General features: G+C 40.4%; 1 protein-coding gene across 3 annotated transcripts in view; it reads right to left on the minus strand.

Annotated features, from left to right (window-relative positions):
• The window catches only part of cfdp1 (craniofacial development protein 1), a 185541-nt gene that overhangs the window by 159221 nt on the left and 11528 nt on the right, over positions 1 to 14792 (minus strand). For all 3 annotated transcript variants that reach the window (XM_060838156.1, XM_060838155.1, XM_060838157.1), the window contains exon 4: positions 10903 to 11027. In XM_060838156.1, the coding sequence (XP_060694139.1) occupies positions 10903 to 11027 (125 nt within the window). The remainder of the gene's footprint in view (positions 1 to 10902; positions 11028 to 14792) is intronic.

Consider the following 14792-nt stretch of genomic DNA (forward strand, 5'->3'; position numbering starts at 1 on the left):
GCTGAAGAGATGTCTCCTCAATTGACCTCCCCTAATTTTAAAGCTGTGCCCACGGTCCTAGTCTTCCCGCCTAACAGAAACAACTTCCCAGCATCCACTCTTTCTAAACCATGCATTATCTTGTAAGTTTCTATCAGATCTCTCCTTAACCTACTGAACTCTAATGAATACAATCTCATGATCCTCAGCTGTTCATCATATGTTAGGCCTACCATTCCAGGGATTATCCACGTGACTCTTCGCTGGACACGCTGCAGTACCAGTATGTCCTTCCTGACGTGGTGGGCCCAGAATTGGACACAGTATTCTAAATGGGGCCTAACTAGAGCTTTATAAAGTCTCAGAAACACATTGCTGCTTTTACATTCCAACCCTCTTGAGATAAATGACAATATTAAATTTGCTTTCTTAACCATGGAATCAACCTGCAAGTCAACCTTTAGAAAATCCTGGACTAGCACTCTCAAGTCCTCTTGTACTTTGGCTTTATGAATTTTCTCACCGATTAAAAAATAGTCCATGCCTGTATTCTTTTTTCCAAAGTGCAAGACCTCACATTTGCTCACGTTGAATTTCATCAGCCATTTCCTGGACCATTCTCCTGGACCGTCTAAATCTTTCTGCAATCTCCTGCTAATCTCCAATTAATCTACTGAAGACAATAAACAAGCATATATTCATCAAAAAATTCACCAATGTTTAGGGTCTAGGAATTGGGAATAGTTAGAGTTTAAATTTCATTTATTTTTTTCTCAGTTCTGAAGGAAAGCTCACAGACCCGAAATCACAGAATCCCTACAGTGTGAAAGCTGGCTATTCAGCCAATCGGGTCCCTACCAATCCTCCGAAAAGCATCCGACCCAGACCCACCCCCTACCCAATCTTGTATTCCCCATGGCTAATCCACTAACCCACACATTGCTGGACTCTATGGACAATTTAGCACGGCCAATCCACCAAACATAGACATCTCTGGACTGTGGTAAAAAACCAGAGTACCCAGAGGAAACCCATGCAGACACAGGGAGAATGTCCAAACTCTACATAGCTGCCTGAAGGTGGAATCAAACCCAGGTTCCTGGGGCTGTGAGCTGCAGTGCTAACCACTGAACCTGTTAAACCTGTTTCTCTCTCCACAGATGGTGTCCAGCCTGTGGAGTATTTCCAGCATTTCATTTCTCAGATTTCCAGTACCTATTCACTTGTTGAAAATTAAACATTTATCATGTAAGGCCAATGATCGTGACCGATATATTAACAATCAGTTAAATCACTCCATCAACATATACTCCAGGTTAGACAATCACTCATTCAGACACAATCCCTTCTAACTGACTGACAAAGGTTGAGCAGCAAGTATTTAATAACTGCAGCTAAATGCACGACTGATGGAATCAAAAATAAACATAACAAAAGAAATTTGAAATACACAGAGTTAGAATCTGAATTTTAGAATTAAAATCACAAAATTAGGTTGAAATGTCCCTCAGTTCTGCTCAACATGTGATATGACTGCTGTATACTTCAATTGTTATAGATTTCCAGGCTTATGTATGAATTTAGTGATAAATATATTATCCAAGAAGACAGTTTCTAAGTTTTTTGATAATCAACTTTCAGCAACATTGTGGCTTGAGTCACTTAATGTAGGAAGATGTAACTGTTCTTAAAAAAAGTTAATACAGGATTCAAGAGGAATGTTGCCACTTAATGCTTTATGTCATCTACTGTCTTCCAAACAAAAGGGAACCGCAAATTAACAAGTGTATGTGCAACATTTATGGATGACAAATAGAGTGTCAACTAACTCAGTATTAACCATATCGCATTTTATTTGGAGAATTAATTGATAAGGCATGCCATTAGAACTCCTGAAGAGGAATGATACACTCTAGATGTTGTTACCTGTTTTTTTCAGAAGTTAGGAATGTTTAAGACCAGAAACAAATACTGCATGATGATCCAAGCAGACAATTTCAATAGTCTAGTCCTACCAGATGGAACGTTTACCCTCGAATTTGCAGTCACAATAAAATCTAATATTCCAGGGAGTTGATTCCATTTCAGAGACTGACACCCACTGGTTTTTAAAAGCAAATGCATGAACTAACCAGCACAATTGACAATACAAAAAAAAAGGATCCTACTCTCAGTCATTTAAAAAAACTCAGGTGGCCTCGATAACAAACTTCAATAGGAACAAATGCCAGCTATGTATTCAGACTTAGGACTTTGCTTTCCAGACAGCACACATTACAACAGCAGCACAGTACAACAGAATGCAACCAGTTGGCTTAAATAGAAGTTGAACTGCTGATTCATGACCTGCTGATAGAAATCAGAAGTATACTAGTTCTGTATGTGTTAAGCAGTCAGAAATCATTGGAATCATTTAAATGACATCATATCCCATTCTGCGTGAAGCTCAACTCATTAGTGCAGATTCAATTAATTATTTTCTTTACTTTATGACATTTGCAGAATACGCTACTCAACCAAAAAAAAGCTTGGTTTGTAGGAAAATATATCACATACTTAATTTGCTTCAAAATATATCACATATATTTCCCCGTTATATTCTATTTGCCAACTTTTCTCCCCCTCCCCTCCCTTCCATTTACTTGACCTGCCTTAACCCTCTGTATACTGTGTTGTTGTCAACAGAGGGTCATACAGCATGGAAACAGATCCTTGGGCCAATTAGTCCACACCGATCATGTTCCCAAACTAAACTAGTTTCACTTGCCTGTGCTTGGCCCATATCCTTCCCTAATCATTTACTTATCCAAATGTCTTTTAAACATAGTAGGTGTAGCTGCATCCCTCTGGCAGTTCATTCCAGACTGTAACTCCACTATGTGAAAAAACGTTGTCCCTCATGTCCTTTTTAAAACTATCTCCTCTCACCTTAAAAATATGCCCCTTAGTTTTGAACTACCCCCATCCTAGGGAAAAGACCCTTACTATTCACCTTATCTGTGCCCCCTGTGATTTTATATAACTCTGAGGCCACCCCTTAACCTCTAATGCTCCAGTGAAAAAGGTCCCAGTCCATTTTTAGAACTCCCCTCTATTCTCAGCAACAGCCTGGTGAATCTTTTCTGAACCCTCTCTAACTTAATGATATCCTTCCTATAGCAGGGTGACCAGAACTGCACACAGTACTCCAGAAGAAGCCTCATCAACATCCTGTAAAAACCCAACATAAAGATGCAACTACTTGCCTTCCCACCTATGTTTGTGACATTCCACAAATTTAGCAATACATTCATTTCCCTCTCCACATGAATATATATTGGTATCAGCTGCGGCCCCAGCACTGATGCCTGTGGCACTCCACCAGTTACATGTTGCCATCCTGAAAATGTCCCCCTTATTCCAACAGTCTGTCCTCTATGAGTTAGCCAATCCTCTAAAAATGCTAACATACTACCGCAACATGGCTGTTAGCATATTAAATTGCCTAATCTGTGTTTTCTTTTACATATTTATACATCCTGTCCCACTATAAGTATAATTAACCAAATAGCTGCCCTGCAATGCTGCCATATTCTTTTGATTTGTCAGGCAATGTTGCCCCTCTCCCATACAATCCAAGCCCTACACATCCCCATTTAGTTTAATACCCTCAAGTTCTGCACGTTTCCTTTTTGTTTGCAGAGAATAGGACCCTGAATATATACGTATGTTTTGTCTGGCAAGAGTAAGTGAGCTATCCCATGAAGCAGATTAATTATCTTCAATTCAGAGACAGGACTATGGATGTAGGTTTGCTCACTGAGCTGGAAAATTCATTTCCAGATGTTTTGTCACCCTATTAGGTAATATCTTCAGTGGTCCTCAGGCAAAACACTGCTGATAAGTCCTGCTTTCTATTTATATGTTTGGGTTGGTGATGTCATTTCCTGTTCTTTTTCGTAGGGGGTAGTAGATGGGGTCTAACTCAATGTGTTTGTTGATAGAGTGTTCCGGTTGGAATACCACTGAAGATGTTACCTATTAGGGTGATGAAATGTCTGAAAATGAACCTTCCAGCAAGCAAACCTCATCCAGAACCTCAACCAGAGTTAAAAATCTTCTCAAAACTCACTAAGACCCATGCACGCAACACACTAAAAATGGCCCGAAAATGGGAAACGAATGCCATCCAACAGAGTGCCACCCACGAACGGCTGTACTTCCTGCACAAATGCCTCAGAAAACATGTACTACCTAAATGCCTTCAATGCAAACCTCCCCTTAACACCCCACTAGCCAAAAGAATAGCAGAGTAAAATACAACTGGGAAATTTTGCTCCCAAAACCTTTACTCACGCATGCAACAGACTATGAATGGACAGACACAGTACAACAAGCCATAGGTATTAGACAGTGACAAACACAGAACATGAAAAAACTAGACCTGCATAAAAAATTAGACAAACTTACACAAAGTAACAACACTGACAACACAGAAGTATGGATTAAAAAAAAACTTATTTGCAGATACCAACACTTACCAACAAGTGGTGATAGACCCGACCCCACAACTAGAGAACCGAATCACAGCCCTACTAAAACAACTTCAGAAATCTGGAGAATTAAATAGACAGACTTCCAAAAAAAGAAAACAGATGGATCCAACACACCACACTTCTACGAATTATCCAAAATTGACAAACCAGGAGCTCCCTTCAGACCCATACTCTCACTACCTGGAAAACCAACTTACAGACTGGCCAAGGAGCTACACCAAAGACTAAAACATTTAGTAGAAGATTCACCACTCCATCCAAGATTTCCTGAAGACCAAAGACACTAAGATAAAAGAGGATGATATAATAGTCTCCTTTAATGTAACAGCCCTATTACATCATTATTAATCATCATTAACCTGGCCAAGGAAACACTGACGATACTATTAGAAAACCCAAAGACACATACAGCAAACACCACTAACTTCATCAACAAGGACAGAATCATCAAGCTTGTGGACCTATGCCTTACCACACACTTCACCTTCAACAACAAAACCTACAGACAAACCAATGGAACACCCATAGGATCTCAGATATCAGGGTTCTTAGCAGAGACAGTAATGCAGAGACTTGAACAAACAGCTCTGCCAACCATCCAACCCAAACACTGGGTCCGCTTCATGGATGACACCTTTGTCATCACTAAACGAAACAAATTAGAGGAAACCTTCAAGACCATCAATAATACCCTTACTGGCATAAAATGCACTAAAGAAGAGGAAAACAACAACAAACTGCCATTCCTAGATGTCACAGTAGACAGAACAGCCAATGGGGAATTTCAAACCAGCATCCAAAGGAAAACAACACATATGGACCAAATATTGAACTATAAAAGTAATCATCCCAACATCTACAAACAATGCTGCATTAGAACAACATTTCAATGAGCCAACACACACTGCAAGACAGAGAAATGACACAGAGCACAGGAAAATCAGCTATACCGTGTATTCAAAAGAATGGGTACCCAATGAATACAGTCCGCCGATTTCTCAGCAACAAACCCAAACAAGCAGACAAAACAGGTCCAGAAACCCTAGCCACTCTCCCCTACATTAAAGACATCTCAGAAATGATTGCCAGGCTACTCAGACCCCTTGGCATCATAGTAGTCTACAAACACACCAACACACTGAAATAGCAGCTAATGAACTTGAAAGACCCTGTGCAAACAACAAGCAAAACTACCGTGCAAGGACTGTAACAAATACTAAATTGGACAAACAGACAGAAAACTAGCCACCAGGATACATGAACATCAACTAGTCACAAAAAGACATGACCCACTCTCACTCGTATCCTTACATACAGACTTTGACTGGGACAACACATCCATTCTTGGACAAGCCAAATCAACACATCCACGAGAATTCCTAGAAGCATGGCATTCCAACAGGAACTCTATTGGAACACATTGACTTGGATCCCATTTACTAGCCCTGAGAAAAATTACAAGAAATGACATAACCAACCCAAGGAAACCTAAACACATAAATAGAAAGTGGGCCACACCACCAGTGCTTTATCCAGAGGCTCATTGAAGATGTTACCTAGTATGATGATGAAATGTCTGAAAATGAACCTTCCGGCTCAGCGAGCAAAGCTACATCCAGAACCTCAACCTGACCTACAAATCTTCCCAAAGTTCACTAGATTTAGATCCTAACGACCTTCCCTTGGCAAAAAGAAATGGAAATGACATCGTTCACCTTAAGAAACCATAACCTACAAATAGAGAGTTGCGGCTTACCACCAGTGCTTCACCGGTGGCTCTCACTGATGATGTTACCAAGTTATGGTGATGAAACATCTGAAAAACCCATCTAGCTCAGTGAGTACATTTACATCCATATCCTCAACGTAAGCTCCAAATTTTCTCAAAAATTGCTAATTGTTCTGATTGTTTAAAATTAAGCATTCTTGCATTGTCCTAATGACTGAAAGTCAAAAAGCTTCTGCAATGCCTTTCTTTTCTGTAATATTTCAGTTTGTAGTATGAAAAAACAATTTACATATTTTAAATTAAATTCGTAACAGGTTGGGTATGTAAATGCTCCAAGGTCTGGATGAAAGTATACATATGATCTAAACACACATAGACAAGTCAAACACATCCTCTGGAAATTAGAAGATACCTTGCAATTTTATTCAGAATCCAACACATGATTTTTTTGATGCTTTTCAAAATATTGATGCGATGCCATGTGACTAGGTATGTAAATTACTGGAGAAAGCACCCAGTAATAGTGCCAGAAAGGCATTTGAACATTTCTGCTTAGTACACAATCTGTAAAACTGAATAGCTGCTACCCTCTTGTGGTAGTAAATTATAATTTATGCTTCAATATCCTTTAACAGAATCAATTTTTTAAAAAAATGTAGGTCAGTTCTCATGGCACAACAGAATTCTTTTTAAAAAATAAATTGAACTTTATAACCTGCCTCAAAGGTTATCAGCTATTTGCTCTTTGAAAAGAAACAAGGAAGAGAGAACAGGATTCTCCAGAGACATCCAAAAAAACTCTTACGAGGTATGAAAAGCATATAAATAGGAGTAATTTCTTTATTTAAACTATACTTTGAATGGCCATATCCAGAATATTTATTTTTTAATAATTCAATATTCCTTCCCACTACACTACCCTTGGCATATTTTGCTAAGTACTGCTGTTCTACTCATTGTTACCACTTCATCTTGTATAGTCCTAGGGACTGATTTTCATCTAACTTGGTTTTACTCTGGCTGCCCCCTTTAGATCAACTATCCCCACCCCAATCCATATATGCCCTCAGAACATTCATTCACTCTCACCAGTCAGGCTGTTCATAATGATTCAGAAGGTCATTGTGTTGTTTTCTGGCACTGACTGAAACACACAAATGCAGACATTACAATCTTCTCCTTTAAGTGTCTCAGCCATTCCATCAGCAACCTGCCTTTTCTCATTCCTCAGCATCAATGATACCACTCAGACCAGATTATTTTAACCTGCATTGATTTGATCTCTGCTCACTTTAATGTCAATAAATAAACCAGTTTCACCTCATCACTCCTCCTAATATAATTACCCATATTTATCCTCTCATGCCAGAGAATGGAAGGCACTACACATTCAAATATGCCTGGCTCAGAGCTAGACTCATCATCATTCACAAGATCTGGTTGAGTACATCAAGCCATATCATGCTGTGCTTTTCTCAAACAAAATAGTTACTCTCGGATCATCCTAGAAAGCAAGTAGATTCCCAAGATTCCTGATAATTCCTTCAAGCTGCTGTGGCCACACACCAGTGTATCATCTTCAAATATACATCACGTCCTCAAATACATAAATATGTTAAAATATCGAGTATGTAGAAATTCCATGCAGCATGCTGGTCTATTATTCTGCAGAATAACTCAAATATGCTAATTGTAGTACTTTAGTGATAAGACACATGAATGGCCCAAGTTAGTTAGTTATCAGCCAGCCTATTACAAAAAGAAAATAATCTTGTCCCTAAACCACCACCTCACAGGGAATTTATTATTTGTTCGCTGGGACAGAATTACTTGGATAGATTATGTTGCTGTGATAATTTAGCACTTGCATGGAAATGGCACATGTTTAATTGTGTTTTATAATTTAGAAAACTAGTACACAGTGTTCATTGCAGTCAGCTATGTTTTCACTGGAGTTGACATTAGTGACTTGAATAAAATGCCAAAATGAAGTCCTCTCAAAGTCTTTTACAGCATTGAATAAACAAATAAAATTCAAAACCCCAAAGGTAGCCCCGTGACAAATATCATGCCCTACATTAGATTACTTGCAAATCACATTCATATCAAAACAGTTGTTAAAAGCCAAAGTTTTGAATCATAAAATGATTTTGAGAATTTGACCCACTTGAAGGTGTTTAAAAATATATTGATTTAGTTTTTCTGATACCTGCAAGCACTCGGCTATCTGTAAAGTTCCCCTAATGAACTGCATCTAACTGATATCTAAGAACTATTAAAACTATAGGGACAGGGGCGATTAATGGCAAAATACCATAGCCATCTATCCCAGTGAAGGAGGAGGAGGAGGATTCCAGAGAAGGGTTAAACTTGACTAAGCAAAGATTAGTGGTAAACCAGAGGATTGAATAACAGAATGATTACAAGTCAATGAAAGATGACCAAAAACACAATAAAGAGGGGTAAAATAAATTATGAAGGAAACTACTAATTGATATAAAAACAGACAGAAAAGAAAGGCGGGTGCCAAAATGAACATGGATTCCTCAGAGAGCAAGGCTGGGGAAATAATAATGGGAACCCGCAAATAGCAGAGGATGAACAAATAATTGACATCAGTACTCACTGCACAGCACATTGTTCAGAATTTTTGGAATGCTATTAAAGACGCAAAACCCAGGAAGAAAATAAAAGCAATAACCAATATTTGAAAAAAAACACTAAGGAATTAAAGGTGCTGAAGGCCGATTTGGCAACTAGACTTGTGCTGTATCTCAGGATATGGAAGGAGGTAACTACAAAGATGATAGCTGGACTGACAGTAATCTCCATGAATTCTTAGACTCAGGAAAAAGTCCAAGATGACTGGATAAATGCCTAACGTAACACTCTTATTTAACAACGGAAAGAGAAGTAATAAAAGGCCAGTCAGCTTAACATGTATCATTGGGAAAATGTTAAAAAAATGTAAGAGATTACAGGAGACCATTTATAAGTGCAGATTATAATTCAGCATAGTCAGCATGGCTTCAATAAAGAGAAAATCATGCCTGACAAATTTCTGACAATTCTTTGAGCAGGTAAGGAGCAGGATAGATAAAGAGTAGACGTAATGTGTTTTGATTTCTAAAATGGTATTTGACAAGGTACTCCATGAAGCTACTCAATAAGGGAAAAGTCCATGCTGTTGGGGTTATTCATTAACAAGGATAGAGGATGAACTAACTAATAGCAAACTGAGTTGGGCTAATGATGACATTTTCAGGATGAAAACCTGTAACTAGTGGAGTGCACAGGCACAAGTACTTGTGCATATATAGATTTCTTTCCTCTTTACTCTCTCATGGGATGTGGGCATCCCTAACTAGACCAGCATTTATTGCTCATTCCTAGTTGCAATTGAGAAGTTGGTGATGTGCTACCTTCTTGAACAGCTGCAATCTATTTGGTACAGGTACACCCACATTGCCATTAGGGAGGGAGTTCCAGGAGCTTGGCTCAGTGACATTGAAGAAATAACAATATATTTCCAAGTTAGGATGGTGCATGGCTTGAAGGGGAACTTGAAGGTGGTCATGTTCCCATTTATCTGCTGACGTTGTCATTGCACATGGTGGTGGGAAAATGCTTGGATGAGAGAAGTGAATGTACTATCAGCAAATCTGCAGATGACACAAACATCGGTGGAAAGACAATTGGTGAGAATGACACAAAGAATCTAGAGAGGGATATAGACAGGTTAAGTGAGCAGACAGCAACTTGGCAAATGTAATATAAGGTGGGGAACTGTGAGGTTAAGCTCTTTTGGCAAGAGCTTTTCTTGAGAAGTTGAGTATATGTGAATTGAGAGAGACTGCAGAAAGATACAGATGAGAGATTTGGGAATCCTTGTGTGAATCACAACGAGCTAGCACAAAGTTCACTATGCAACAGGGAAGACAAAGAAAACATTTCTCTTTATTTCAAAGGGATGGAGTGTAAAAAATAGGAAAGTCTTGGTAAGAGTATACAAAGGGACTAATCAAACTACACCTAGAATACTGTGAGCAGTTTTGGTTCAATGTCCAAGAAAGGGATATTGCAGACAATCTAGAAAAATCCAGGTTGATTCAGGTATGGAGGGATATTCTTATGAGGGGGGATTTAACAGGTTGTGTTCACTGGAGTTTGGAATAATAAAAGGGAACCTTCTTGAAACTAATGGGGGCTTGACAGGGCAGATGTGAACACTTTTCCCATGTGGAAAAGTCTAGGACCAGAGGTCTTAATTTTATAGTATGGGGTACCCATTTAAGATAAGGAGGAATTTGCTCTTTCAAAGGGAAATTAATCCATGGAATTCTTTACCACAAAGATATGTCGAGACTGTGCCGTTAAGAATATTCATGGCCAAGATAGATACTTTAATCAGGAAGGGAATTTAAGGCTACAGAGAAAAGGCAGGAATGAGAAGCGGAGGATTGTCAGTATCGCCATAATCTCACTGAATGGTAGAGCTGACTCAGTGATTTGAATGGCCTACTTCTATTCCTATGTTATATGGTCTTACACAATACTGTAAACAACTAGCAGAGTCTGGGTTAGAACAAGTCACTTTCAAGCTTACTTTACTGTTAAATTACAATTTTTTGTTAACACTATCAAATTAAAACAACTTACTTGATTTCTTCTCCAGCAAAATCAAACACTTTTGTGATTGTGACTTTTCCAGGTGCTTTTGGCTTCTCTGGGTTTTTCACCGTGTCTGCAGGCATGTTTAACTTCCCTTGATCTACTTGTATGCCCTACGGAGAGGAATAAGAAAATAGATCACACGTGTACATAGGCAGCAGAAATCATGTATGTTAACAACTGTAAAATCAAAACAACTTTGGTAGGAAATACACAACAGTGCAATTGCTGTCTACGTTGACAGATCATAAAATGCATTTTCAACATGTTTGCATGTTGACCAGCTTATTATTATCTTAATTAAAAACATTCCATGGGTTAGTGTAATTCAGTTGTCTTGTATTGCTAGACATTCCCCAGTCATTCACTGATTGTAGTTATAAAATTAACATTAACCAGTCAAATATTCAGTCTTAAAAATAAAGATTGTTAATGTAAAGAATTATTAGATTAACCATAATTTATTTGATTGATGCAGCAGACTTGGTGAGCCAAATGGCCTAGCTATATACTCACATCTTATGGTCTTAAGGCAAACATTGCCATTTCAACAACATACAATTACCTCTTTAAAAAAATCAACTTTGAAACAAAATAAATTTTGAAAATTTGGAAATGTTTTGCATCTATTTAAGACAAATTTTACTGATTGTTCACATCTACCAAAAAGCAGTATAATTTATTAATATAATCAGAATATTTGTTTAGTGCTGGGGTAGGATTAGTTAGGTTGGCAATGTCATAAAACTAATCATCTAAAGACCCACGCTAATTTTATGGGGACATACAACACCACTGCAGCTTTATTTCACAATTCATTTATTTAAATTCACAAAAGAACTTCAGTACACTATGATGCCAGGTATGTTCGCCATATGTCCCAACGACTGGCAGACCTTATCAAGAACATGGCCTGTTGACCATTCACAGCAGTGAGCATGCTGATCGTGTTCAACTAGCCCATGTTTGCAAGCCTCAGTGAAGTGCGTCCACCATTAGATATAAATCCACAATTGGAAATAAATTATTAAATAATACAGCCTCTGCTAAGAGTCACACCAGAAATCAATTTAAAATCAGTTTGGCTCACAATGTTATGCAATTGTGCTTGTGGGAAGCTACATATTTAAACATAGAACCCAGTTTTATGTCAAGAGTGTAGTACTGGAAGAGCTCAGCAGGAGCAGGAGAATCAACGTTTTAGGCATAAATCCTTTATCAGGAACGAGGCTTGTGGATCGGGGCTGGGAGATAAATTGGAAGAGGGTGGGGTTCAGAGGAAGGTAGCTGAGAAAGTGATAGGTGGATGAAGGTGAGGGAGAAGGTGATAGGTCAGAGAGGGGAGTGATGGACTAGTCCGGAGGGCAGTGCCGAGTTGGAGACTTGGGACTGGGAATAATGTTGGGGGGGGGGGGAATGAGGAAGCTGTTGAAATCCAGTTTTATCCCATGTGGTTGCAGGGTCCCAAGGCGGAATAGGAGGCATTCCTCCTCCAGGCGTTGGGTGGTAATGGTTTGGCAGTGGATGAGGCCCAAGACCTGCATGTCCCTGACGGAGTGGGAGGGGGAATTGAAGTGTTCAGCCACGGGGCGGTGGGGTTGATGAATGCAGGTGTCCCAGAGATGTTCTCTGAAATGATCCGCAAGGTGGCATCCTGTCTCCCCAGTGTGGAGGAGACTACATCAGGTGCAACAGATACAGTGGATGACATTGGTAAAGTACAGGTAACTTTCTGACTGATGTGGAAGAATCCCTTGGGGCCCTGGACAGAGATGAGGGGAAGGGTGTAGGTGCAGATTTTGCACTTACTCGGTGGCAGAGAAAGGTGCCAGGAATGGGGTGTGGGCTGATGGGAGATGTGGACCTGAGGAGGGAGTTGTGGAAGGAATGATCATTTTGGAACGCTGATAGGGGTGGGGAGGGAAATATATCTTGGTGGTGGGGCACATTTGGAGGCGGCAGGAGTGGCGGAGTATGATATATTGTATGAGGAGTTTGGTGGAGTGGAAGGTGAAGACCGGGGGAGGGGGGGCTCAAGGGTGGTGATGCGCGAAGTGAAGAAGATATGTTTGAGGGAAGGGAAGTTGCGATTGTGAAAGGACAAGGCCATCTGGGACTTTCGGAGATGGAAGAGGTCATCCTGGAAACAGATGCGGTGGAGGTGGAGGAATTGGGAATAAGGTATGGTGTTTTTTTACAGGAGGTAGGATGGGAGGAGGTGTAGTCTAGGTAGCTGTGGGAGTTGGTAGGCTTGTAGTCTGTCTGTGGTTAGTCAGTCGCCAGAGACGGTGATGGAGAGGTCCAGGATGGGGTGAGAGGTTTCAAAGATGGTCCAAGTGAATTTGAGGTCGGGTGGAAGGTGTTGGTGAAGTTGATGAACTGTTCAACCTCTTCGTGGGGGGCACAAGGCAGCACCAATACAGTCATCAATGTATCAGAGGAACAGGTGGGGGGTGGTGCCAGTGTAACTGCAGAAGATGGACTGTTCCACATATCTGACAAACAGGCAGACATAGCTGGGTCCCGTGTGGGTGCCCATGGCTACCCTTTTTGTTTGGAGGAAGTGGGAGGATCAGAAGGAGAGGTTCTTGAAGGTGAGGAGCAGTTCAACCAGCCGGATGAGGGGGGTCAGTGAAAGGTTACTGGTTAGAACAGCGTGATAGGAAGTAACGGAGAGCTTGGAGACCTTTGTCATGGCGGATCGATGTGTACAGGGGCTGGATGTCCATGGTGAAGATAAAGCATTGGGGTCCAGGGAAACCAAAATCTTGGAAGAGGTGAAGGGCAGGAGTGGTGTCACGAGGGTAGGTGGGGAGTTCCTGGACTAAGGGGGGCAGGATGGTGTCAAGGTAGGAAGAGATGAGTTCTGAAGCTGAGACAATGGCTTGACTGGGGCAGTCAGGTTTGTGAATCTTAGGAAGGACGTAGAATCGAGCAGTGCGGAATTCACAGACAATGAGGTTGGAGGCTGTCAATGGGAGATCTCCAGAGGTGATGAGGTTGTGGATGGTCTGGGAGATGATGGTTTGGTGATGGAAGGTGAGCTTGTGATCAAGGGGGCAGTAGGAGGTGACTACAAGTTGGTGCCTTGCTTCAGCAGTGTTAGAGGTCAGTGTGCAGTCCTCTCCCCTCCTCCCCACATCATCTCAGTCCCAAGCCTCCAACTCGATACCGCTCTCTGGACCTGTCCATCACTTCCCCCCCTCTGACCTATCTCCTTCTCCCCCACCTTCATCCACCTATCACTTTCCCAGTTACCTTCCTCAGAACCACACATCCCTCCGATTTATATCTTAGCCCTTACCCACAAACATCATTCCTGATGAAGGGCTTATGCCCAAAATGTCGATTCTCCAGCTCCTTGAATGCTGCCTGACCTGCTCAGCTCTTTCAGCACTACAGTCTCGACTCTGAGCTCCAGGATCTGTAGTCCTCACTTTCTCCCAGTTTTATGTCAGCAAAAGAATCTTGCACACACATTGCATTTTTTTTCATTAAAAAGAGGTCATGGAGGCAGTCAATTTTTGCATTCCCATGGTAACACCCTGACTAATCAGACCAGGCCAATAGATTCTGAAAATTAAGATTGGCAGTTAACTGTTCCCACTGCATCTCCAGGCTATGATGGCCAACCAATCAGATACCTTTTCGCAAGCAATATAACTTTTTGACAAGTCTGTTTCTTATGTCTTAGTTCTAATGAGTGCAGGACAAAACGCTTGGATGTTTTATCTCCTTTAGCAATGTTTAAGTACTTTAATGCTATGCACTTTATCTAAAAAATATAGATTCAGGATAAGTGAATAACCATTTAGGACGCATATCTTGCTTCACCCAAAGATCTGTTCATTTTTGCAAATCTCTATCCCACAGCATTG

The sequence above is a fragment of the Hemiscyllium ocellatum genome, chromosome 17 (genome assembly GCF_020745735.1).
Source record: "Hemiscyllium ocellatum isolate sHemOce1 chromosome 17, sHemOce1.pat.X.cur, whole genome shotgun sequence".
Taxonomy (NCBI): Eukaryota; Metazoa; Chordata; class Chondrichthyes; order Orectolobiformes; family Hemiscylliidae; genus Hemiscyllium; species Hemiscyllium ocellatum.